Source organism: Engystomops pustulosus, chromosome 9 (assembly GCF_040894005.1).
Source record: "Engystomops pustulosus chromosome 9, aEngPut4.maternal, whole genome shotgun sequence".
Lineage (NCBI taxonomy): Eukaryota > Metazoa > Chordata > Amphibia > Anura > Leptodactylidae > Engystomops > Engystomops pustulosus.
In genome coordinates this window covers 109,809,113-109,833,909 of record NC_092419.1, presented here as the reverse complement: position 1 = coordinate 109,833,909, position 24,797 = coordinate 109,809,113, and the positions used below count along the sequence as shown (strand labels likewise).

Below are 24,797 nucleotides of genomic sequence, written 5' to 3'. Positions count from 1 at the left end.
TAATTACATTCCTGTACATAGGGGACAGTATTATAGTAGTTATATTCTTGTACATAGGGGGCAGTATTATAGTAGTTATATTCTTGTACATAGGGGGCAGTATTATAGTAGTTATATTCCTGTACATAGAGGGCAGTATTATAGTAGTTACATTCCTGTACATAGGGGACAGTATTATTGTAGGTATATTATTGTACATAGGGGGCAGTATTATAGTAGTTATATTCCTGTACATAGGAGGCAGTATTATAGTAGTTATATTCTTGTACATAGGGAGCAGTATTATAGTAGTTATATCCCTGTACATAAGGGGCAGTATTATAGTAGTTATATTCCTGTACATAGGGGGCAGTATTATAGTAGTTATATTCCTGTACATAGGGGGCAGTATTATAGTAGTTATATTCTTGTACATAGGAGGCAGTATTATAGTAGTTATATTCCTGTGCATAGGGGGCAGTATTATAGTAGTTATATTCTTGTACATAGGGGGCAGTATTATAGTAGTTATATCCCTGTACATAGGGGGCGGTATTATAGTAGTTATATTCCTGTACATAGGGGGCAGTATTATAGTAGTTATATTCCTGTACATAGGGGGCAGTATTATAGTAGTTATATCCCTGTACATAGGGGGCAGTATTATAGTAGTTATATTCTTGTACATAGGGGGCAGTATTATAGTAGTTATATTCTTGTACATAGGGGGCAGTATTATAGTAGTTATATTCCTGTACATAGGGGGCAGTATTATAGTAGTTATATTCTTGTACATAGGGGGCAGTATTATAGTAGTTATATTCCTGTACATAGGGGGCAGTATTATAGTAGTTATATTCCTGTACATAGGGGGCAGTATTATAGTAGTTATATTCCTGTACATAGGGGGCAGTATTATAGTAGTTATATTCCTGTACATAGGGGGCAGTATTATAGTAGTTACATTCCTGTACATAGGGGACAGTATTATAGTAGGTATATTATTGTACATAGGGGGCAGTATTATAGTAATTACATTCCTGTACATAGGGGGCAGTATTATAGTAGTTATATTCCTGTACATAGGGGGCAGTATTATAGTAGTTATATTCTTGTACATAGGGGGCAGTATTATAGTAGTTATATTCCTGTACATAGGGGGCAGTATTATAGTAGTTATATTCCTGTACATAGGGGGCAGTATTATAGTAGTTATATTCTTGTACATAGGGGGCAGTATTATAGTAGTTATATTCCTGTACATAGGGGGCAGTATTACAGTAGTTATATTCTTGTACATAGGGGGCAGTATTATAGTAGTTATATTCCTGTACATAGGGGGCAGTATTATAGTAGTTATACTCTTGTACATAGGGGGCAGTATTATAGTAGTTATATTCCTGTACATAGTGGGCAGTATTATAGTAGGTATATTATTGTACATAGGGGGCAGTATTATAGTAGTTATATTCTTGTACATAGGGGCCAGTATTATAGTAGTTATATTCCTGTACATAGGGGGCAGTATTATAGTAGTTATATTCCTGTACATAGGGTGCAGTATTATAGTAGTTATATTCTTGTACATAGGGGCAGTATTATAGTAGTTATATTCCTGTACACAGGGGGCAGTATTATAGTAGTTATATTCCTGTACATAGGGGGCAGTATTATAGTATTTATATTCCTGTACATAGGGGGCAGTATTATAGTAGTTATATTCTTGTACATAGGGGGCAGTATTATAGTAGTCATATTCTTGTACATAGGGGGCAGTATTATAGTAGTTATATTCTTGTACATAGGGGGCAGTATTATAGTAGTTATATTCCTGTACATAGGAGGCAGTATTATAGTAGTTATATTCCTGTACATAGGGGGCAGTATTATAGTAGTTATATTCTTGTACATAGGGGGCAGTATTATAGTAGTTATATTCTTGTACATAGGGGGCAGTATTATAGTAGTTATATTCCTGTACATAGGGGGCAGTATTATAGTAGTTATATTCCCGTACATAGGGGGCAGTATTATAGTAGTTATATTCTTGTACATAGGGGGCAGTATTATAGTAGTTATATTCCTGTACATAGGGGGCAGTATTATAGTAGTTATATTCCTGTACATAGGGGGCAGTATTATAGTAGTTATATTCCTGTACATAGGGGGCAGTATTATAGTAGTTATATTCCTGTACATAGGGGGCAGTATTATAGTAGTTATATTCCTGTACATAGGGGGCAGTATTATAGTAGTTATATTCCTGTACATAGGGGGCAGTATTATAGTAGTTATATTCCTGTACATAGGGGGCAGTATTATAGTTGTTATATTCCTGTACATAGGGGGCAGTATTATAGTAGTTATATTCCTGTACATAGGGGGCAGTATAATATTTATATTCCTGTACATTGGGACAGTATTATAGTAGTTATATTATTGTACATAGGGGGCAGTATTATAGTAGTTATATTATAGTAGTTATATTCCTGTACATAGGGGGCAGTATTATAGTAGTTATATTCCTGTACATAGGGGGCAGTATTATAGTAGTTATATTATTGTACATAGGGGGCAGTATTATAGTAGTTATATTCCTGTACATAGGGGGCAGTATTATAGTAGTTATATTCCTGTACATAGGGAGCAGTATTATAGCAGTTATATTCCTGTACATAGGGGGCAGTATTATAGTAGTTATATTTTTGTACATAGGGGGCAGTATTATAGTAGTTATATTCCTGTACATAGGGGGCAGTATTATAGTAGTTATATTCCTGTACATAGGGGGCAGTATTATAGTAGTTGTATTCTTGTACATAGGGGGCAGTATTATAGTAGTTATATTCTTGTACATAGGGGGCAGTATTATAGTAGTTATATTCCTGTACATAGGGGGCAGTATTATAGTAGTTATATTCCTGTACATAGGGGGCAGTATTATAGTAGTTATATTCTTGTACATAGAGGGCAGTATTATAGTAGTTATATTCTTGTACATAGGGGGCAGTATTATAGTAGTTATACTCTTGTACATAGGGGGCAGTATTATAGTAGTTATATTCCTGTACATAGTGGGCAGTATTATAGTAGGTATATTATTGTACATAGGGGGCAGTATTATAGTAGTTATATTCCTGTACATAGGAGGCAGTATTATAGTAGTTATATTCCTGTACATAGGGGGCAGTATTATAGTAGTTATATTCTTGTACATAGGGGGCAGTATTATAGTAGTTATATTCTTGTACATAGGGGGCAGTATTATAGTAGTTATATTCCTGTACATAGGGGGCAGTATTATAGTAGTTATATTCCTGTACATAGGGGGCAGTATTATAGTAGTTATATTCTTGTACATAGGGGGCAGTATTATAGTAGTTATATTCCTGTACATAGGGGGCAGTATTATAGTAGTTATATTCCTGTACATAGGGGGCAGTATTATAGTAGTTATATTCCTGTACATAGGGGGCAGTATTATAGTAGTTATATTCCTGTACATAGGGGGCAGTATTATAGTAGTTATATTCCTGTACATAGGGGGCAGTATTATAGTAGTTATATTCCTGTACATAGGGGGCAGTATTATAGCAGTTATATTCCTGTACATAGGGGGCAGTATTATAGTAGTTATATTCCTGTACATAGGGGGCAGTATTATAGTAGTTATATTCCTGTACATAGGGGGCAGTATTATAGTAGTTATATTCTTGTACATAGGGGGCAGTATTATAGTAGTTATATTCTTGTACATAGGGGGCAGTATTATAGTAGTTATATTCCTGTACATAGGGGGCAGATTATAGTAGTTATATTCCTGTACATAGGGGGCAGTATTATAGTAGTTATATTCCTGTACATAGGGGGCAGTATTATAGTAGTTATATTCCTGTACATAGGGGGCAGTATTATAGTAGTTATATTCCTGTACATAGGGGGCAGTATTATAGTAGTTATATTCCTGTACATAGGGGGCAGTATTATAGTAGTTATATTCCTGTACATAGGGGGCAGTATTATAGTAGTCATATTCTTGTACATAGGGGGCAGTATTATAGCAGTTATATCCCTGTACATAGGGGGCAGTATTATAGTAGTTATATCCCTGTACATAGGGGGCAGTATTATAGTAGTTATATCCCTGTACATAGGGGGCAGTATTATAGTAGTTATATTCTTGTACATAGGGAGCAGTATTATAGTAGTTATATTCCTGTACATAGGGGGCAGTATTATAGTAGTTATATTCCTGTACATAGGGGGCAGTATTATAGTAGTTATATTCCTGTACATAGGGGGCAGTATTATAGTAGTTATATTCCTGTACATAGGGGGCAGTATTATAGTAGTTATATTCCTGTACATAGGGGGCAGTATTATAGTAGTTATATTCCTGTACATAGGGGGCAGTATTATAGTAGTTATATTCCTGTACATAGGGGGCAGTATTATAGTAGTTATATTCCTGTACATAGGGGGCAGTATTATAGTAGTTATATTCCTGTACATAGGGGGCAGTATTATAGTAGTTATATTCCTGTACATAGGGGGCAGTATTATAGTAGTCATATTCTTGTACATAGGGGGCAGTATTATAGCAGTTATATCCCTGTACATAGGGGGCAGTATTATAGTAGTTATATCCCTGTACATAGGGGGCAGTATTATAGTAGTTATATCCCTGTACATAGGGGGCAGTATTATAGTAGTTATATTCTTGTACATAGGGAGCAGTATTATAGTAGTTATATTCCTGTACATAGGGGGCAGTATTATAGTAGTTATATTCCTGTACATAGGGGGCAGTATTATAGTAGTTATATTCCTGTACATAGGGGGCAGTATTATAGTAGTTATATTCCTGTACATAGGGGGCAGTATTATAGTAGTTATATTCCTGTACATAGGGGGCAGTATTATAGTAGTTATATTCCTGTACATAGGGGGCAGTATTATAGTAGTTATATTCCTGTACATAGGGGGCAGTATTATAGTAGTTATATTCCTGTACATAGGGGGCAGTATTATAGTAGTTATATTCCTGTACATAGGGGGCAGTATTATAGTAGTTATATTCCTGTACATAGGGGGCAGTATTATAGTAGTTATATTCTTGTACATAGGGGGCAGTATTATAGTAGTTATATTCTTGTACATAGGGGGCAGTATTATAGTAGTCATATTCTTGTACATAGGGGGCAGTATTATAGTAGTTATATTCTTGTACATAGGGGGCAGTATTATAGTAGTTATATTCCTGTACATAGGGGGCAGTATTATAGTAGTTATATTCTTGTACATAGGGGCAGTATTATAGTAGTTATATTCTTGTACATAGGGGGCAGTATTATAGTAGTTATATTCCTGTACATAGGGGGCAGTATTATAGTAGTTATATTCCTGTACATAGGGAGCAGTATTATAGTAGTTATATTCCTGTACATAGGAGGCAGTATTATAGTAGTTATATCCCTGTACATAGGGGGCAGTATTATAGTAGTTATATTCTTGTACATAGGGGCAGTATTATAGTAGTTATATTCTTGTACATAGGGGGCAGTATTATAGTAGTTATATTCCTGTACATAGGGACAGTATTATAGTAGTTATATCCCTGGACATAGGGGGCAGTATTATAGTAGTTATATTCCTGTACATAGGGGGCAGTATTATAGTAGTTATATTCTTGTACATAGGGGGCAGTATTATAGTAGTTATATTTTTGTACATAGGGGGCAGTATTATATGAAGGATGCTTCACCATATTCTCTTCTTCTCTGGCAGCGCTTCTTCTGGACATCCTCACTGTGGCTGGACTGCAGAAGTTGATGAAGCGGCGCGGTCCCTATGAGGTGACTCCCGGGATTCTGGATTACCTGGTTCTGGATGTCTACGCCTTCCCAGCCAGTCACGCCAGTCGGGCCACCATGGTGTCCAAGTTCTTCCTCAACCACCTGGTGCTCGCCATCCCTTTGCGGGTCCTGTTGGTCCTGTGGGCCGTCAGCGTTGGACTTTCTCGCATTATGATTGGTCGGCACCACATCAGTGATGTCATAGGGGGCGTGGTGACTGGATACTTGGAGTTTAACTTTGTGGAGATACTTTGGCTCTCGTCCAGCACGTGTCAGATGTTGTCCTCCTTATGGTGAAGAAGGACTTTAGGACTTCATGGACTTTCCCTGACTATATTTTTCTGTCCTGTATTGGAATCTATTAAATGTCTTGGTTTATCTCGGCTCGGCTTTGGATTTTCCAGTTCTGATGTTATAAACCCAAAATTGGAAACTGGTCTCAGACGGCCGAGTGTTACATTACACAAGGAATAAGGGGCCCCCACGTCAGACACCCAGAAACCTCCAGCAATGGGATGCAGAGACCTGAGCCGACTCTATATCTAAAAGGACCTGCAATGAGGGTCCTGCAGCATGTACAGCACACTAGTAGTAACAATATGTAGCACCACTTACCTGGAGTATCTCCACACCTGATGGAAGGGACACAATGCACAGTCATGTGATTCTACGTGGTGACATCATGACCATTCTGTGACATCATCACTCTCTGTTATATATTGTAACACACCCCATGTATGATACAGTAGACCCCGCAATGTTTAACCCCCGACCCTGTAATTGCTGCAGGGTCACAGCTTTAACCCCTTCCTCAATGACATAACGTTACTATTAAGCAGCTTACGTGGAGAAGACGGACTGTAAACCCGACATATGGCTCGCCACTGACCCCGTCACTGCCACAAGCTGCTTATAGGGGCCTGGGGGGGATAATGAGACCATAATGAATATTATTTGCCAGCTCAGGGCGGAGGATTTACATGTTTGTCCTCTGATATCTGGAATCAGTGAGGGAAGTGCTAGAACGGTCACGACTGTAGTATAGAGGGAAGGAGCCTGTCCATTAAAGGGTTAACACAACCTCCACCTACATTTCTCCTCCCTGGTGAATAATATATTATTATTATAATAAATGTAGAAGGAGGGGGGCGCTGTTGCATTATGGTCTATGGAAGGTGCCCCGGTGTTCACCTTCTTCTTCCCGGTGCATGTCTTGCAACACAAATTTCAATGTTAAATCCTGTGCTTAGTCCGAATCCGTAGGATAGTCTGACGGCACCGCCCCCCAATTTGTGTTGCGTGAAAGCCGCCATGATTGCGACACAATCCCCAAGTCAGAAAACCCGACGAAAATGTGGCCGCGGGACCCTTAGTAAATAAGCCCCATTGTGTTTGACAACTGTGTGAGAAGCTAATGGATGTTTGGCAAACCCTTGTTCCAGTTTGCTAGCATAGCTGAAAACTGTTTGGCTGATTAGAGAAGCTATAAAACTGACCTGCCTTTGATCTGGTTGAGAATCTAGAGCATTGATGGCGAACCTCTTAGCGTACAAGTGCCCAAACTGCAACCCAAAAACCCCCCTATTTATCGCGAGGTGCCAACCAAAAATTAAAGCAGTAACTTATCGCTCCCTGTTCTTCAGCAACGTTTGATCACGCTGTATTGGCCTCCTGAGGACAAGATGGAAAATTTGCATCGTTGTAGCTTCTTTCCAGTGTCCCTCTGTATACAGAAAATTGTGGGGCCAGCAGGAGGTCCTCCAAAGATAATTCGGCCCTTCTCCCTCTTCCTACAGTCCCAAGTAGCAAAGTACCACATAAATATATGACTGGAAGCAGCATCTTTTAAGTTGCTTAGAACTGCAGGAAGATTCTTTGAGTCCTGTCTGGTGTCCTGGGGCGATGGCCCGGGTGCCCACAGAAAGGGCTCTGAGTGTCGCCTCTGACACCCGTGCCATAGGTTCGCCACCACTGATCTAGAGCATCACGTTTGTTTGTTCTATGAAACTCTCACAATGTCCACAAAGAAAGAACTTTCATAAGAAATGAAGGCCCTTCCATGCGACACATTACCAAGAAACTGAAGATTTCCTACAACGATGTGTACTACTCCCTTCAGAGCAGAGCACATACAGGCTCTAACCACAGTAGAAAGAGAAGTGGGAGGTCCCGCTGCACAACTAAGCAACAAGACAAGTAGATTACAGCCTCCAGTGTGAGACACCGATGAATCACAGATCCTTGGCTGCCAGCTTCATTACATGGCATTAATACCATGTAGCTCTAATATAATACTGCCATACTATACTGACCTCACATTGCCATATAGTATTGATACTTTGCTGCCTACTAGCCTCATATAGTATTCATATAATACCGCCATACTCTGCTTACATCATAGTGTCATCTAATATTCATATAATACCGCCATACTCTGCTTACATCATAGTGTCATCTAATATTCATATAATACCGCCATACTCTGCTTACATCATAGTGTCATCTAGTATTGGTATAACACCGCCATACTCTGCTTACATCATAGTGTCATCTAATATTCATATAATACCGCCATACTCTGCTTACATCATAGTGCCATCTAGTATTCATATAACACCGCCATACTCTGCTTACATCATAGTGTCATCTAGTATTCATATAATACCGCCATACTCTGCTTACATCATAGTGCCATCTAGTATTCATATAATACCGCCATACTCTGCTTACATCATAGTGTCATCTAGTATTCATATAATACCGCCATACTCTGCTTACATCATAGTGTCATCTAGTATTCATATAATACCGCCATACTCTGCTTACATCACAGTGTCATCTAGTATTCATATAATACCGCCATACTCTGCTTACATCATAGTGCCATCTAGCATTCATATAATACCGCCATACTCTGCTTACATCATAGTGCCATCTAGTATTCATATAATACCGCCATACTCTGCTTACATCATAGTGTCATCTAATATTCATATAACACCGCCATACTCTGCTTACATCATAGTGTCATCTAATATTCATATAATACCGCCATACTCTGCTTACATCACAGTGCCATCTAGTATTCATATAATACTGCCATACTCTGCTTACATCATAGTGCCATCTAGTATTCATATAATACCGCCATACTCTGCTTACATCATAGTGCCATCTAGTATTCATATAATACCGCCATACTTTGCTTACATCATAGTACCATCTAGTATTCATATAATACCGCCATACTCTGCTTACATCATAGTGCCATCTAGTATTCATATAATACCGCCATACTCTGCTTACATCATAGTGTCATCTAGTATTCATATAATACCGCCATACTCTGCTTACATCATAGTGTCATCTAGTATTCATATAATACCGCCATACTCTGCTTACATCACAGTGTCATCTAGTATTCATATAATACCGCCATACTCTGCTTACATCATAGTACCATCTAGTATTCATATAATACCGCCATACTCTGCTTACATCATAGTGTCATCTAGTATTCATATAATACCGCCATACTCTGCTTACATCATAGTGTCATCTAGTATTCATATAATACCGCCATACTCTGCTTACATCATAGTACCATCTAGTATTCATATAATACCGCCATACTCTGCTTACATCATAGTGTCATCTAGTATTCATATAATACCGCCATACTCTGCTTACATCATAGTGTCATCTAGTATTCATATAATACCGCCATACTCTGCTTACATCATAGTGTCATCTAGTATTCATATAATACCGCCATACTCTGCTTACATCATAGTGCCATCTAGTATTCATATAATACCGCCATACTCTGCTTACATCATAGTGCCATCTAGTATTCATATAATACCGCCATACTCTGCTTACATCACAGTGTCATCTAGTATTCATATAACACCGCCATACTCTGCTTACATCATAGTGTCATCTAATATTCATATAATACCGCCATACTCTGCTTACATCACAGTGCCATCTAGTATTCATATAATACCGCCATACTCTGCTTACATCATAGTACCATCTAGTATTCATATAATACCGCCATACTCTGCTTACATCATAGTGCCATCTAGTATTCATATAATACCGCCATACTCTGCTTACATCATAGTGCCATCTAGTATTTATATAATACCGCCATACTCTGCTTACATCACAGTGTCATCTAGTATTCATATAATACCGCCATACTCTGCTTACATCATAGTGTCATCTAGTATTCATATAATACCGCCATACTCTGCTTACATCATAGTGTCATCTAGTATTCATATAATACCGCCATACTCTGCTTACATCATAGTGTCATCTAGTATTCATATAATACCGCCATACTCTGCTTACATCATAGTGTCATCTAGTATTCATATAATACCGCCATACTCTGCTTACATCATAGTGTCATCTAGTATTCATATAATACCGCCATACTCTGCTTACATCATAGTGTCATCTAGTATTCATATAATACCGCCATACTCTGCTTACATCATAGTGCCATCTAGTATTCATATAATACCGCCATACTCTGCTTACATCATAGTGCCATCTAGTATTCATATAATACCGCCATACTCTGCTTACATCACAGTGTCATCTAGTATTCATATAACACCGCCATACTCTGCTTACATCATAGTGTCATCTAATATTCATATAATACCGCCATACTCTGCTTACATCACAGTGCCATCTAGTATTCATATAATACCGCCATACTCTGCTTACATCATAGTACCATCTAGTATTCATATAATACCGCCATACTCTGCTTACATCATAGTGCCATCTAGTATTCATATAATACCGCCATACTCTGCTTACATCACAGTGCCATCTAGTATTCATATAATACCGCCATACTCCGCTTACATCACAGTGCCATCTAGTATTCATATAATACCGCCATACTCTGCTTACATCATAGTGTCATCTAGTATTTATATAATACCGCCATACTCTGCTTACATCACAGTGTCATCTAGTATAGTTACAATACTCCAGGTAAGTACACACTAATGACGGCTGCTCCTGCATAGTATGAGAGCGGGCAGAGCGCTGTGTGGTTTCCATCGCCTGCAGATTCTTCCTGTGCAGATAAAGCTCATGTCTGGTCTTATCTATGGAGCGCAGGAAGGACCCCGCCCCCCGTACAGGAAGCCCCTCCCCATTATATACAGCCCACTTTCTACCCACTATAGAAATACACACATATGTGGTTTTTCTCACCTGAATAAACCTTTTCTTGTTTTAGGTCAATTAAAATTACCAAAATATTTTTATTTTTATTATATATTTGCCAAATGCCAGAATAATGAGATAAAGTATTTTTTTTGTTGTTTTTTTTTCCCATACAATTTGGGACCGTCCATATGATGTCGTCTTTGGAAGCTTCTGATTTATTTATTGGTTTATTGCCAACATCTGAGTTAATTACAGACATTCCTGTATATCTACGCGAAGGTACACCTGAAACACACTGATGCGCACAGGCAAGAGACTTGCACAAGTCTGGTTCATCCTTGGGTGCAATTTCCACAACTCTAAAGATGTCGATGTGTACAAACAAGATGTGACTGTCCGGCCATCATAGGGCTCAGGAAGGAGACGGGTTCTGAAAATTTATGGGCTGAAAAGGGGCGGAGCAAGCAAAGCCTTCAAAAATTCCCTCTCATTATTCCGGCTTTTGGCAAATTTAAATAATTTTGATAATTGACCTAAAACAGGAAAATTTTATTCTGCTTTCATTTCAGAGTCAAAAACATCACATGTGTCTCTTTATATATTATATATTTTATATTCTGAGTGTATCTGAGCCAGGGATACAGTGTCAGCGTATCCGAGCCCTCTGTGTGTGATACTGCTGCCGGATCCTGCGCTGGGTGACGGCAGCACTACTTCCCCATCATGTAATGGATCCTCCTTGCGCTTGGACTATACATATCTTGCAGCTGGAGGCTTGTGGCTATTTATACGTTGCTGTGCTCCCGTCTTGAGGTCGTCTTACACTTGTGTTACTCCGGTGCTGGGGGGGCCGGGGGGGTCCTGCTGGCAGTCACACAGTTAATAATGACTATTTATATAGTCACACCTTCTCTATATTAGACGTGTGTGTCCCCTAGCCCCCCAGGATAAATACATCATACATCCTGCAGGCTGCAGTACCCCGGCATGGCCACTATACTATGAACATCTGATCCATGACCTGAGGGGTCCCAGCTATCTGGTACTGATGACCCCTCTCCCACATTATCTAGTCCGTGAGTAAAGTTATGCCTGCACTTCCACACATAGCCTATAGGTGGCGCAGTGTCCTCATGCACCATCTACAGGCAGGAAGAGGTACTGCACCCTGGCTCTGAGCAGTTTATAAGGGTCTTCAGCTGTGGGGTCCTCTGCCCTGTACTAGGAAAACAGCACCAGGACCCTCATGTCAGAGCACCCATGGGACTCACATAGCAGCGTCACCTCCTCGTGTATGAATAACAGCGTCTTATCCAATCAGTGCTGCCATGGTCAGGGACACGCCCATTGGACAAAGCAGCAGGCAACGCCCACTTGTCACATTGTTCATCAGGAATAAGAGAGGATCGACATGAGGCCGGATAATGGGAGAACACAAGTGTAATCATCCAGAGAGGGATATAGGAGCAACACAGCTAAGATTGGCTATTCCTATGACAACTCTGCCTGTCAGGGATGGTAGCAGGGACCGCAGTGTGTCCCTGGAGGTGATGTAACAAATATCCTATCAGCATCTTCATTAGGAAGGACAGAAAAAACACTTCCATTCACTGACAACAAGCGGATCATGAACAGAGACACGGCCTCACAGGACAATGATACGTAATCCTGCAGGGATTACCAGGTAACAGCGCCCCAGCTGGGCACAGGATGCCTCTGGTATTGCTGCTCAGCTTCATTGAAGTGACCTGCAATACCAGCCACAACCTGTGGACATGTGTGGAGCAGTTCATGGGCTCCGGTTGGGACCCAATCAGTCACCAATTCTGGACCCTTATTCTCCCAATGAGTGCACTCCACTGCTCCAGACCCAGGGGTGGTTGCCTGGAGGACCAGACCAGTCTGCATGGGGGATAACAAACTGGAAAACACGACTAAGTTCTTCCAGAGCAGCGTCCCATGCCCTAGGGCAGTGATGGCAAACCTTTTAGCAGCCGAGTGCCCAAAAAGCAACCTAAAACCCCCCTTATTTATCGTGAGGTGCCAACCAAAAATTAAAGCAGAGACTTATTGCTCTTTGTTCTTCAACAACTTTCAATCATATTGGCCTCCTGAGGACAGCAACACAGTAGAAAGATGGAAAATTTGCATCATTTTAGCTGCTTGGAGCTTCAGGAAGATTCTTTGAGTCTTGACTGGTGTGATGGGGCGATGGCCCGGTTGCCCACAGAAAGGGCTCTGAGTGCCGCCTCTGGCACCCGTGCCACAGGTTCGCCACAACTGCCCTAGGGTCTGGTCTGGTCCTGCAACTTTATTAGTTGGTATGGATGCCGTGCGCTACACACTGCAGCACATTTACTAAGAGCAGTGCAGTGTGTACTATGTGCAGGGTCCTGTGTACTATGTGCAGTGTGTACTATGTGCAGGGTCCTGTGTACTATGTGCAGTGTGTACTATGTGCAGGGTCCTGTGTACTATGTGCAGTGTGTACTATGTGCAGGGTCCTGTGTACTATGTGCAGGGTGTACTATCTGCAGGGTCCTGTGTACTATGTGCAGTGTGTACTATGTGCAGGGTCCTGTGTACTATGTGCTGTGTCCTGTGTACTATGTGCAGAGCCCTGTGTACTATGTGCAGGGTCCTGTGTACTATGTGCAGTGTGTACTATGTGCAGTGTCCTGTGTACTATGTGCAGTGTGTATACTATGTGCAGTGTGTATACTATGTGCAGTGTGTACTATGTGCAGGGTCCTGTGTACTATGTGCAGTGTGTACTATGTGCAGGGTCCTGTGTACTATGTGCAGTGTGTACTATGTGCAGGGTCCTGTGTACTATGTGCAGGGTCCTGTGTACTATGTGCAGTGTCCTGTGTACTATGTGCAGGGGATGTGTACTGGGTGCAGTGTCCTGTGTACTATGTGCAGTGTCCTGTGTACTATGTGCAGGGTCCTGTGTACTATGTGCAGTGTGTTCTATGTGCAGTCTGTACTATGTGCAGGGTCCTGTGTACTATGTGCAGGGTGTGTACTATGTGCAGTGTCCTGTGTACTATATGCAGGGTCCTGTGTACTATGTGCAGTGTGTACTATGTGCAGGGTCCTGTGTACTATGTGCAGCGTGTACTATGTGCAGTGTGTACTATGTGCAGGGTCCTGTGTACTATGTGCAGTGTCCTGTGTACTATGTGCAGGGTCCTGTGTACTATGTGCAGTGTGTACTATGTGCAGGGTCCTGTGTACTATGTGCAGTGTGTACTATGTGCAGGGTCCTGTGTACTATGTGCAGTGTGTACTATGTGCTGTGTCCTGTGTACTATGTGCAGAGTCCTGTGTACTATGTGCAGGGTCCTGTGTACTATGTGCAGTGTGTACTATGTGCAGTGTCCTGTGTACTATGTGCAGTGTGTATACTATGTGCAGTGTGTATACTATGTGCAGTGTGTACTATGTGCAGGGTCCTGTGTACTATGTGCAGTGTCCTGTGTACTATGTGCATGGTCCTGTGTACTATGTGCAGTGTGTACTATGTGCATGGTCCTGTGTACTATGTGCAGTGTCCTGTGTACTATGTGCAGGGTCCTGTGTACTATGTGCAGTGTGTTCTATGTGCAGTCTGTACTATGTGCAGTGTCCTGTGTACTATGTGCAGTGTGTACTATGGGCAGGGTCCTGTGTACTATGTGCAGTCTGTACTATGTGCAGGGTCCTGTGTACTATGTGCAGGGTGTGTACTATGTGCAGTGTCCTGTGTACTATATGCAGGGTCCTGTGTACTATGTGCGGTGTGTATTATGTGCAGGGTCCTGTGTACTATGTGCGGTGTGTACTATGTGCAGGGTCCTGTGTACTATGTGCAGTGTGTACTATGTGCAGTGTCCTGTGTACTATGTGCAGTGTGTACTATGTGCAGGGTCCTGTGTACTATGTGCAGGGCCCTGTGTACTATGTGCAGGGGATGTGTACTGGGTGCAGTGTCCTGTGTACTATGTGCAGTGTCCTGTGTACTATGTGCAGGGTCCTGTGTACTATGTGCAGTGTGTTCTATGTGCAGTCTGTACTATGTGCAGTGTCCTGTGTACTATGTGCAGTGTGTACTATGGGCAGGGTCCTGTGTACTATGTGCAGTCTGTACTATGTGCAGGGTCCTGTGTACTATGTGCAGGGTGTGTACTATGTGCAGTGTCCTGTGTACTATATGCAGGGTCCTGTGTACTATGTGCGGTGTGTATTATGTGCAGGGTCCTGTGTACTATGTGCGGTGTGTACTATGTGCAGGGTCCTGTGTACTATGTGCAGTGTGTACTATGTGCAGTGTCCTGTGTACTATGTACAGTGTGTACTATGTGCAGGGTCCTGTGTACTATGTGCAGGGCCCTGTGTACTATGTGCAGGGTCCTGTGTACTATGTGCAGTGTGTACTATGTGCAGTGTCCTGTGTACTATGTGCAGTGTGTACTATGTGCAGTGTCCTGTGTACTATGTGCGGTGTGTACTATGTGCAGGGTCCTGTGTACTATGTGCAGTGTGTACTATGTGCAGTGTGTACTATGTGCAGGGTCCTGTGTACTATGTGCAGTGTGTACAATGTGCAGCGTCCTGTGTACTATGTACAGGGTCCTGTGTACTATGTGCAGGGTCCAGTGTATAGTGCAGAGGGCACCAGATTCAGGATTTCTGGCACATGTTCTCTATGAATCTGGCGCCAACCGGCACTTCTCCGGCAGAGTGCACCCACTTTTTTTCGGTGCACCTTTACCATGGGGCATGCGACACAATTCTGTCGGACTTTGCATGATGAATCTGGTGCACGGTCTGACTGAGCACCGAACGCCCCATATGTGGAGAAATTTGTAAAGAGTAGTGCAGCCGCTATTGTGGCCCAGACACTTCATATATACATGTGCAAACAGTTTACACTGCTGCAGTACAGCCTGGGGCCAGCAGAGGCCACTGTTTAGTCTCCAGTCTCGTTGCACTACAGCCTGGGGCCAGCAGAGGCCACTGTTTAGTCTCCAGTCTTGTTGCAGTACAGCCTGGGGCCAGCAGAGGCCACTGTTTAGTCTCCAGTCTTGTTGCAGTACAGCCTGGGACCAGCAGAGGTCGCTGTATAGTCTCCAGTCTTGTTGCAGTACAGCCTGGGGCCAGCAGAGGCCGCTGTTTAGTGTCCAGTCTTGTTGCAGTACAGCCTGGGACCAGCAGAGGCAGCTGTTTAGTGTCCAGTCTTGTTGCAGTACAGCCTGGGACCAGCAGAGTTCGCTGTAATGTGTCCAGTCTTGTTGCAGTACAGCCTGGGGCCAGCATGGCCTCTGTATAGTGTCCGGTCTTGTTGCAGTACAGCCGGGGGCCAGCAGAGACCGCTGTATAGTCTCCAGTCTTGTTGCAGTACAGCCTGGGGCCAGCAGAGGCCGCTGTTTAGTCTCCAGTCTTGTTGCAGTGCAGCCTGGGGCCAGCAGAGGCCGCTGTTTAGTCTCCAGTCTTGTTGCAGTACAGCCTGGGGCCAGCAGAGGCCGCTGTTTAGTGTCCAGTCTTGTTGCAGTACAGCCTGGGGCCAGAAGAGGCCGCTGTTTAGTCTCCAGTCTTGTTGCAGTACAGCCTGGGGCCAGAAGAGGCCGCTGTTTAGTCTCCAGTCTTGTTGCAGTACAGCCTTGGGGCGGCAGAGGCCGCTGTTTAGTGTCCAGTCTTGTTGCAGTACAGCCTGGGGCCAGCAGAGGCCACTGTTTAGTCTCCAGTCTTGTTGCAGTACAGCCTGGGGCCAGCAGAGGCCACTGTTTAGTCTCCAGTCTTGTTGCAGTACAGCCTGGGGCCAGAAGAGGCCGCTGTATAGTTTCCAGTCTTGTTGCTGTACAGCCTGGGGCCAGCAGAGGCCGCTGTTTAGTGTCCAGTCTTGTTGCTGTACAGCCTGGGGCCAGCAGAGGCCGCTGTTTAGTGTCCAGTCTTGTTGCAGTACAGCCTGGGGCTGGCAGAGGCCGCTGTATAGTGTCCAGTCTTGTTGCAGTACAGCCTGGGGCCAGCAGAGGCCACTGTTTAGTCTCCAGTCTTGTTGCAGTACAGCCTGGGGCCAGCAGAGGCCGCTGTATAGTCTCCAGTCTTGTTGCAGTACAGCCTGGGACCAGCAGAGGTCGCTGTATAGTCTCCAGTCTTGTTGCAGTACAGCCTGGGGCCAGCAGAGGCCGCTGTATAGTCTCCAGTCTTGTTGCAGTACATCCTGGGGCCAGCAGAGGCCGCTGTTTAGTGTCCAGTCTTGTTGCAGTACAGCCTGGGACCAGCAGAGGCAGCTGTTTAGTGTCCAGTCTTGTTGCAGTACAGCCTGGGGCCAGCAGAGGCCGCTGTTTAGTGTCCAGTCTTGTTGCAGTACAGCCTGGGACCAGCAGAGTTCGCTGTAATGTGTCCAGTCTTGTTGCAGTACAGCCTGGGGCCAGCAGAGGCCGCTGTTTAGTCTCCAGTCTTGTTGCAGTACAGCCTGGGGCCAGAAGAGGCCGCTGTTTAGTCTCCAGTCTTGTTGCAGTACAGCCTTGGGCCGGCAGAGGCCGCTGTTTAGTGTCCAGTCTTGTTGCAGTACAGCCTGGGGCCAGCAGAGGCCACTGTTTAGTCTCCAGTCTTGTTGCAGTACAGCCTGGGGCCAGCAGAGGCCACTGTTTAGTCTCCAGTCTTGTTGCAGTACAGCCTGGGGCCAGAAGAGGCCGCTATATAGTTTCCAGTCTTGTTGCTGTACAGCCTGGGGCCAGCAGAGGCCGCTGTTTAGTGTCCAGTCTTGTTGCAGTACAGCCTGGGGCTGGCAGAGGCCGCTGTATAGTGTCCAGTCTTGTTGCAGTACAGCCTGGGGCCAGCAGAGGCCACTGTTTAGTCTCCAGTCTTGTTGCAGTACAGCCTGGGGCCAGCAGAGGCCGCTGTATAGTCTCCAGTCTTGTTGCAGTACAGCCTGGGACCAGCAGAGGTCGCTGTATAGTCTCCAGTCTTGTTGCAGTACAGCCTGGGGCCAGCAGAGGCCGCTGTATAGTCTCCAGTCTTGTTGCAGTACAGCCTGGGGCCAGCAGAGGCCGCTGTTTAGTGTCCAGTCTTGTTGCAGTACAGCCTGGGACCAGCAGAGGCAGCTGTTTAGTGTCCAGTCTTGTTGCAGTACAGCCTGGGGCCAGCAGAGGCCGCTGTTTAGTGTCCAGTCTTGTTGCAGTACAGCCTGGGACCAGCAGAGTTCGCTGTAATGTGTCCAGTCTTGTTGCAGTACAGCCTGGGGCCAGCAGAGGCCGCTGTTTAGTCTCCAGTCTTGTTGCAGTACAGCCTGGGGCCAGCAGAGGCCGCTGTTTAGTGTCCAGTCTTGTTGCAGTACAGCCTGGGGCCAGAAGAGGCCGCTGTTTAGTCTCCAGTCTTGTTGCAGTACAGCCTGGGGCCAGAAGAGGCCGCTGTTTAGTCTCCAGTCTTGTTGCAGTACAGCCTTGGGCCGGCAGAGGCCGCTGTTTAGTGTCCAGTCTTGTTGCAGTACAGCCTGGGGCCAGCAGAGGCCACTGTTTAGTCTCCAGTCTTGTTGCAGTACAGCCTGGGGCCAGCAGAGGCCGCTGTTTAGTGTCCAGTCTTGTTGCAGTACAGCCTGGGACCAGCAGAGGCAGCTGTTTAGTGTCCAGTCTTGTTGCAGTACAGCCTGGGGCCAGCAGAGGCCGCTGTTTAGTGTCCAGTCTTGTTGCAGTACAGCCTGGGACCAGCAGAGTTCGCTGTAATGTGTCCAGTCTTGTTGCAGTACAGCCTGGGGCCAGCAGAGGCCGCTGTTTAGTCTCCAGTCTTGTTGCAGTACAGCCTGGGGCCAGAAGAGGCCGCTGTTTAGTCTCCAGTCTTGTTGCAGTACAGCCTTGGGCCGGCAGAGGCCGCTGTTTAGTGTCCAGTCTTGTTGCAGTACAGCCTGGGGCCAGCAGAGGCCACTGTTTAGTCTCCAGTCTTGTTGCAGTACAGCCTGGGGCCAGCAGAGGCCACTGTTTAGTCTCCAGTCTTGTTGCAGTACAGCCTGGGGCCAGAAGAGGCCGCTATATAGTTTCCAGTCTTGTTGCTGTACAGCCTGGGGCCAGCAGAGGCCGCTGTTTAGTGTCCAGTCTTGTTGCAGTACAGCCTGGGGCTGGCAGAGGCCGCTGTATAGTGTCCAGTCTTGTTGCAGTACAGCCTGGGGCCAGCAGAGGCCACTGTTTAGTCTCCAGTCTTGTTGCAGTACAGCCTGGGGCCAGCAGAGGCCGCTGTATAGTCTCCAGTCTTGTTGCAGTACAGCCTGGGACCAGCAGAGGTCGCTGTATAGTCTCCAGTCTTGTTGCAGTACAGCCTGGGGCCAGCAGAGGCCGCTGTATAGTCTCCAGTCTTGTTGCAGTACAGCCTGGGGCCAGCAGAGGCCGCTGTTTAGTGTCCAGTCTTGTTGCAGTACAGCCTGGGACCAGCAGAGGCAGCTGTTTAGTGTCCAGTCTTGTTGCAGTACAGCCTGGGGCCAGCAGAGGCCGCTGTTTAGTGTCCAGTCTTGTTGCAGTACAGCCTGGGACCAGCAGAGTTCGCTGTAATGTGTCCAGTCTTGTTGCAGTACAGCCTGGGGCCAGCAGAGGCCGCTGTTTAGTCTCCAGTCTTGTTGCAGTACAGCCTGGGGCCAGCAGAGGCCGCTGTTTAGTGTCCAGTCTTGTTGCAGTACAGCCTGGGGCCAGAAGAGGCCGCTGTTTAGTCTCCAGTCTTGTTGCAGTACAGCCTGGGGCCAGAAGAGGCCGCTGTTTAGTCTCCAGTCTTGTTGCAGTACAGCCTTGGGCCGGCAGAGGCCGCTGTTTAGTGTCCAGTCTTGTTGCAGTACAGCCTGGGGCCAGCAGAGGCCACTGTTTAGTCTCCAGTCTTGTTGCAGTACAGCCTGGGGCCAGCAGAGGCCACTGTTTAGTCTCCAGTCTTGTTGCAGTACAGCCTGGGGCCAGAAGAGGCCGCTGTATAGTTTCCAGTCTTGTTGCTGTACAGCCTGGGGCCAGCAGAGGCCGCTGTTTAGTGTCCAGTCTTGTTGCAGTACAGCCTGGGGCCAGCAGAGGCCACTGTTTAGTCTCCAGTCTTGTTGCAGCACAGCCTGGGGCCAGCAGAGGCCGCTGTATAGTCTCCAGTCTTGTTGCAGTACAGCCTGGGACCAGCAGAGGTCGCTGTATAGTCTCCAGTCTTGTTGCAGTACAGCCTGGGGCCAGCAGAGGCCGCTGTATAGTCTCCAGTCTTGTTGCAGTACAGCCTGGGGCCAGCAGTGGCCGCTGTTTAGTCTCCAGTCTTGTTGCAGTACAGCCTGGGACCAGCAGAGGCAGCTGTTTAGTGTCCAGTCTTGTTGCAGTACAGCCTGGGGCCAGAAGAGGCCGCTGTTTAGTCTCCAGTCTTGTTGCAGTACAGCCTGGGGCCAGCAGAGGCCGCTGTATAGTCTCCAGTCTTGTTGCAGTACAGCCTGGGGCCAGCAGAGGCCGCTGTATAGTGTCCAGTCTTGTTGCAGTACAGCCTGGGGCCTGCAGAGGCCGCTGTATAGTGTCCAGTCTTGTTGCAGTACAGCCTGGGACCAGCAGAGGCCACTGTTTAGTCTCCAGTCTTGTTGCAGTACAGCCTGGGGCCAGCAGAGGCCGCTGTATAGTGTCCAGTCTTGTTGCTGTACAGCCTGGGGCCAGCAGAGGCCGCTGTTTAGTCTCCAGTCTTGTTGCAGTACAGCCTGGTGCCAGTAGAGGCCGCTGTATAGTCTCCAGTCTTGTTGCAGTACAGCCTGGGGCCAGCAGAGGTCGCTGTTTAGTGTCCAGTCTTGTTGCAGTACAGCCTGGGGCCAGCAGAGGCCGCTGTATAGTGTCCAGTCTTGTTGCAGTACAGCCTGGGGCCAGCAGAGGCTGCTGTATAGTGTCCAGTCTTGTTGCAGTACAGCCTGGGGCCAGCAGAGGCCGCTGTATAGTGTCCAGTCTTGTTGCAGTACAGCCTGGGACCAGCAGAGTTCGCTGTAATGTGTCCAGTCTTGTTGCAGTACAGCCTGGGGCCAGCAGAGGCCTCTGTATAGTGTCCGGTCTTGTTGCAGTACAGCCTGGGGCCAGCAGAGGCCGCTGTATAGTCTCCAGTCTTGTTGCAGTACAGCCTGGGGCCAGGAGAGGCCGCTGTTTAGTCTCCAGTCTTGTTGCAGTACAGCCTGGGGCCAGCAGAGGCCGCTGTTTAGTCTCCAGTCTTGTTGCAGTACAGCCTGGGGCCAGCAGAGGCCGCTGTATAGTGTCCAGTCTTGTTGCAGTACAGCCTTGGGCCAGCAGAGGCCGCTGTTTAGTCTCCAGTCTTGTTGCAGTACAGCCTGGGGCCAGCAGAGGCCGCTGTATAGTGCCCAGTCTTGTTGCAGTACAGCCTGGGGCCAGCAGAGGCCGCTGTATAGTGTCCAGTCTTGTTGCAGTACAGCCTTGGGCCAGCAGAGGCCGCTGTTTAGTCTCCAGTCTTGTTGCAGTACAGCCTTGGGCCAGCAGAGGCCGCTGCTTCCATTGTTATCATGTTATTGTAGTACAGTATGGCATCGGTAGAGGCCGCTTTGTTGTTGTAGTACCGCAGGGTTGGGGTAGAGGTCGCTGTTTGTAGTTCAGCCCTGTTGTTGTAATACATCCTGTAGCCCAGTAGGGGCCGTTAGTCACTGTGCTGTCTTGTTATTGTAGTACAGCCGGGGGCCATTAGAGGCCGCTGCCCGCCGTGCGCTGCCCCCTTGTCAGATGATTGACAGCTAGCCGATGGGGGCGTGGTTTCGTAGTGGGGAAAAAAAAAAAAAAAGAAAAAAAACATCCAGAGCGAGAGACGGAGGAGAGAGGACGCCGGAGCCGAGGCGCCTTGTATCCGCCGCCATCCTGAGCACCGACTGCCCGCCCCGACCCCGGCAGCACCCCGCCACCTCCGGACACCGCGCTCCACCACAACAGGTAGCGGGGGCGGCTCTGCGGGCGTCCTCTCCGGGGAGAGGCGGGGGAGGCCGGACACAGGCCGCAGCTTTGTTCGGTCAGGCCCAGCAGCCATCTTCCTTCTGTACTGAGGGGGCGGGGAGGCGGCTGAGGGGAGGCCGCGGCCTGAGGAGAGACACCGGGCCCGAGGAGAGGGAGAGACCGCGGCCTGAGGAGAGACACCGGGCCCGAGGAGAGGGAGAGACAGCCGGGGGCCTGAGGAGAGACACCGGGCCCGAGGAGAGGGAGAGACAGCCGGGGGCCTGAGGAGAGGGAGAGACAGCCGGGGGCCTGAGGAGAGGGAGAGACAGCCGGGGGCCTGAGGAGAGGGAGAGACAGCCGGGGGCCTGAGGAGAGGGAGAGACAGCCGGGGGCCTGAGGAGAGGGAGAGACAGCCGGGGGCCTGAGGAGAGGGAGAGACAGCCGGGGGCCTGAGGAGAGGGAGAGACAGCCGGGGGCCTGAGGAGAGGGAGAGACAGCCGGGGGGCCCGGAGTCGAGAGGGAGAGACAGCCGGGGGGCCCGGAGTCGAGAGGGAGAGACAGCCGGGGGGCCCGGAGTCGAGAGGGACGGGGCACAGCCGGGGGGCCCGGAGTCGAGAGGGACGGGGCACAGCCGGGGGGCCCGGAGTCGAGAGGGACGGGGCACAGCCGGGGGGCCCGGAGTCGAGAGGGACGGGGCACAGCCGGGGGGCCCGGAGTCGAGAGGGACGGGGCACAGCCGGGGGGCCCGGAGTCGAGAGGGACGGGGCACAGCCGGGGGGCCCGGAGTCGAGAGGGACGGGGCACAGCCGGGGGGCCCGGAGTCGAGAGGGACGGGGCACAGCCGGGGGGCCCGGAGTCGAGAGGGACGGGGCACAGCCGGGGGGCCCGGAGTCGAGAGGGACGGGGCACAGCCGGGGGGCCCGGAGTCGAGAGGGACGGGGCACAGCCGGGGGGCCCGGAGTCGAGAGGGACGGGGCACAGCCGGGGGGCCCGGAGTCGAGAGGGACGGGGCACAGCCGGGGGGCCCGGAGTCGAGAGGGACGGGGCACAGCCGGGGGGCCCGGAGTCGAGAGGGACGGGGCACAGCCGGGGGGCCCGGAGTCGAGAGGGACGGGGCACAGCCGGGGGGCCCGGAGTCGAGAGGGACGGGGCACAGCCGGGGGGCCCGGAGTCGAGAGGGACGGGGCACAGCCGGGGGGCCCGGAGTCGAGAGGGACGGGGCACAGCCGGGGGGCCCGGAGTCGAGAGGGACGGGGCACAGCCGGGGGGCCCGGAGTCGAGAGGGACGGGGCACAGCCGGGGGGCCCGGAGTCGAGAGGGACGGGGCACAGCCGGGGGGCCCGGAGTCGAGAGGGACGGGGCACAGCCGGGGGGCCCGGAGTCGAGAGGGACGGGGCACAGCCGGGGGGCCCGGAGTCGAGAGGGACGGGGCACAGCCGGGGGGCCCGGAGTCGAGAGGGACGGGGCACAGCCGGGGGGCCCGGAGTCGAGAGGGACGGGGCACAGCCGGGGGGCCCGGAGTCGAGAGGGACGGGGCACAGCCGGGGGGCCCGGAGTCGAGAGGGACGGGGCACAGCCGGGGGGCCCGGAGTCGAGAGGGACGGGGCACAGCCGGGGGGCCCGGAGTCGAGAGGGACGGGGCACAGCCGGGGGGCCCGGAGTCGAGAGGGACGGGGCACAGCCGGGGGGCCCGGAGTCGAGAGGGACGGGGCACAGCCGGGGGGCCCGGAGTCGAGAGTCTATGATGTGGTGTTATGGTCTCTTCACTTTTGGTGAAATGTTCTACAAATGCTCCGGATTCTCTGACAACTATCTGTGCGGTGGTCTGTGTCCCGGCCCCTGTATCAGTCTCTGACAACTATCTGTGCGGTGGTCTGTGTCCCGGCCCCTGTATCAGTCTCTGACAACTATCTGTGCGGTGGTCTGTGTCCCGGCCCCTGTATCAGTCTCTGACAACTATCTGTGCGGTGGTCTGTGTCCCGGCCCCTGTATCAGTCTCTGACAACTATCTGTGCGGTGGTCTGTGTCCCGGCCCCTGTATCAGTCTCTGACAACTATCTGTGCGGTGGTCTGTGTCCCGGCCCCTGTATCAGTCTCTGACAACTATCTGTGCGGTGGTCTGTGTCCCGGCCCCTGTATCAGTCTCTGACAACTATCTGTGCGGTGGTCTGTGTCCCGGCCCCTGTATCAGTCTCTGACAACTATCTGTGCGGTGGTCTGTGTCCCGGCCCCTGTATCAGTCTCTGACAACTATCTGTGCGGTGGTCTGTGTCCCGGCCCCTGTATCAGTCTCTGACAACTATCTGTGCGGTGGTCTGTATTCCGGCCCCTGTATCAGTCTCTGCGATGTAGGGGTGACGCTCTGCAGCCATGGTAATGTAAATGTTGTGATATTACCACTCCAATCTTTCTGACATCTCTAGTGCAATGAGCTGCGGCCTCCATCCCTTGATGCTGTGATCCATCAATGTGTTGTACAGTGCGATGTTCTGCAGGCATTGCCAGACAGTGTTATAATGGAGCTGTGTCCTAGCTTTGATGTAACTACAACTCTCAGCATGGTCAGAGAGCAGGAGGTGTAGTATAGCCGTGTAAGTTAATCTCCAGTTACTGCTGTCAGACTGTAACTTTGATTATGCTCAGATGCGGGAGCATGGGAGTTGTAGTGCATGGCTATGCTAGCTGTGTATGATTGGTGTCTACCAGGGCATGCTGAGAGTTATAGTTTGTACTGGGAGGTTAGGGTTACACTGACAACAACTGACTAGCAGTAGCCAGCTCCATTTTTCTGGGGATCCCACCACTCGGACCCCCACCAATCAACACCTTATCTCAACTTGTTGTGACCGGACAACCCCTTTAATTCATC

At 48.2% G+C, this 24,797-nt stretch overlaps 2 protein-coding genes across 10 annotated transcripts in view; both read left to right on the top strand.

Annotated features, from left to right (window-relative positions):
* PLPP7 (phospholipid phosphatase 7 (inactive)) overlaps window positions 1-6,217 on the top strand; it is a 31,874-nt gene extending 25,657 nt beyond the window's left edge. Inside the window, exon 2 of the mRNA XM_072125606.1 lies at window positions 5,767-6,217. Within this exon, the coding sequence (XP_071981707.1) occupies window positions 5,767-6,131 (365 nt within the window). The 3' untranslated portion in view covers window positions 6,132-6,217. The remainder of the gene's footprint in view (window positions 1-5,766) is intronic.
* Window positions 6,218-21,677: 15,460 nt separating this feature from the next.
* Window positions 21,678-24,797, top strand: part of PRRC2B (proline rich coiled-coil 2B) — a 46,991-nt gene continuing 43,871 nt past the window's right edge. For 3 of the 9 annotated variants that reach the window (XM_072125605.1, XM_072125600.1, XM_072125598.1), the window contains exon 1: window positions 21,679-21,928. The gene's annotated coding sequence lies outside the window, so the exon portion shown is untranslated. Of the gene's footprint in view, window positions 21,929-24,797 lie in introns of all 9 variants that reach the window. The other 6 variants (XM_072125599.1, XM_072125597.1, XM_072125596.1 and 3 more) reach the window with 3 other exon arrangements.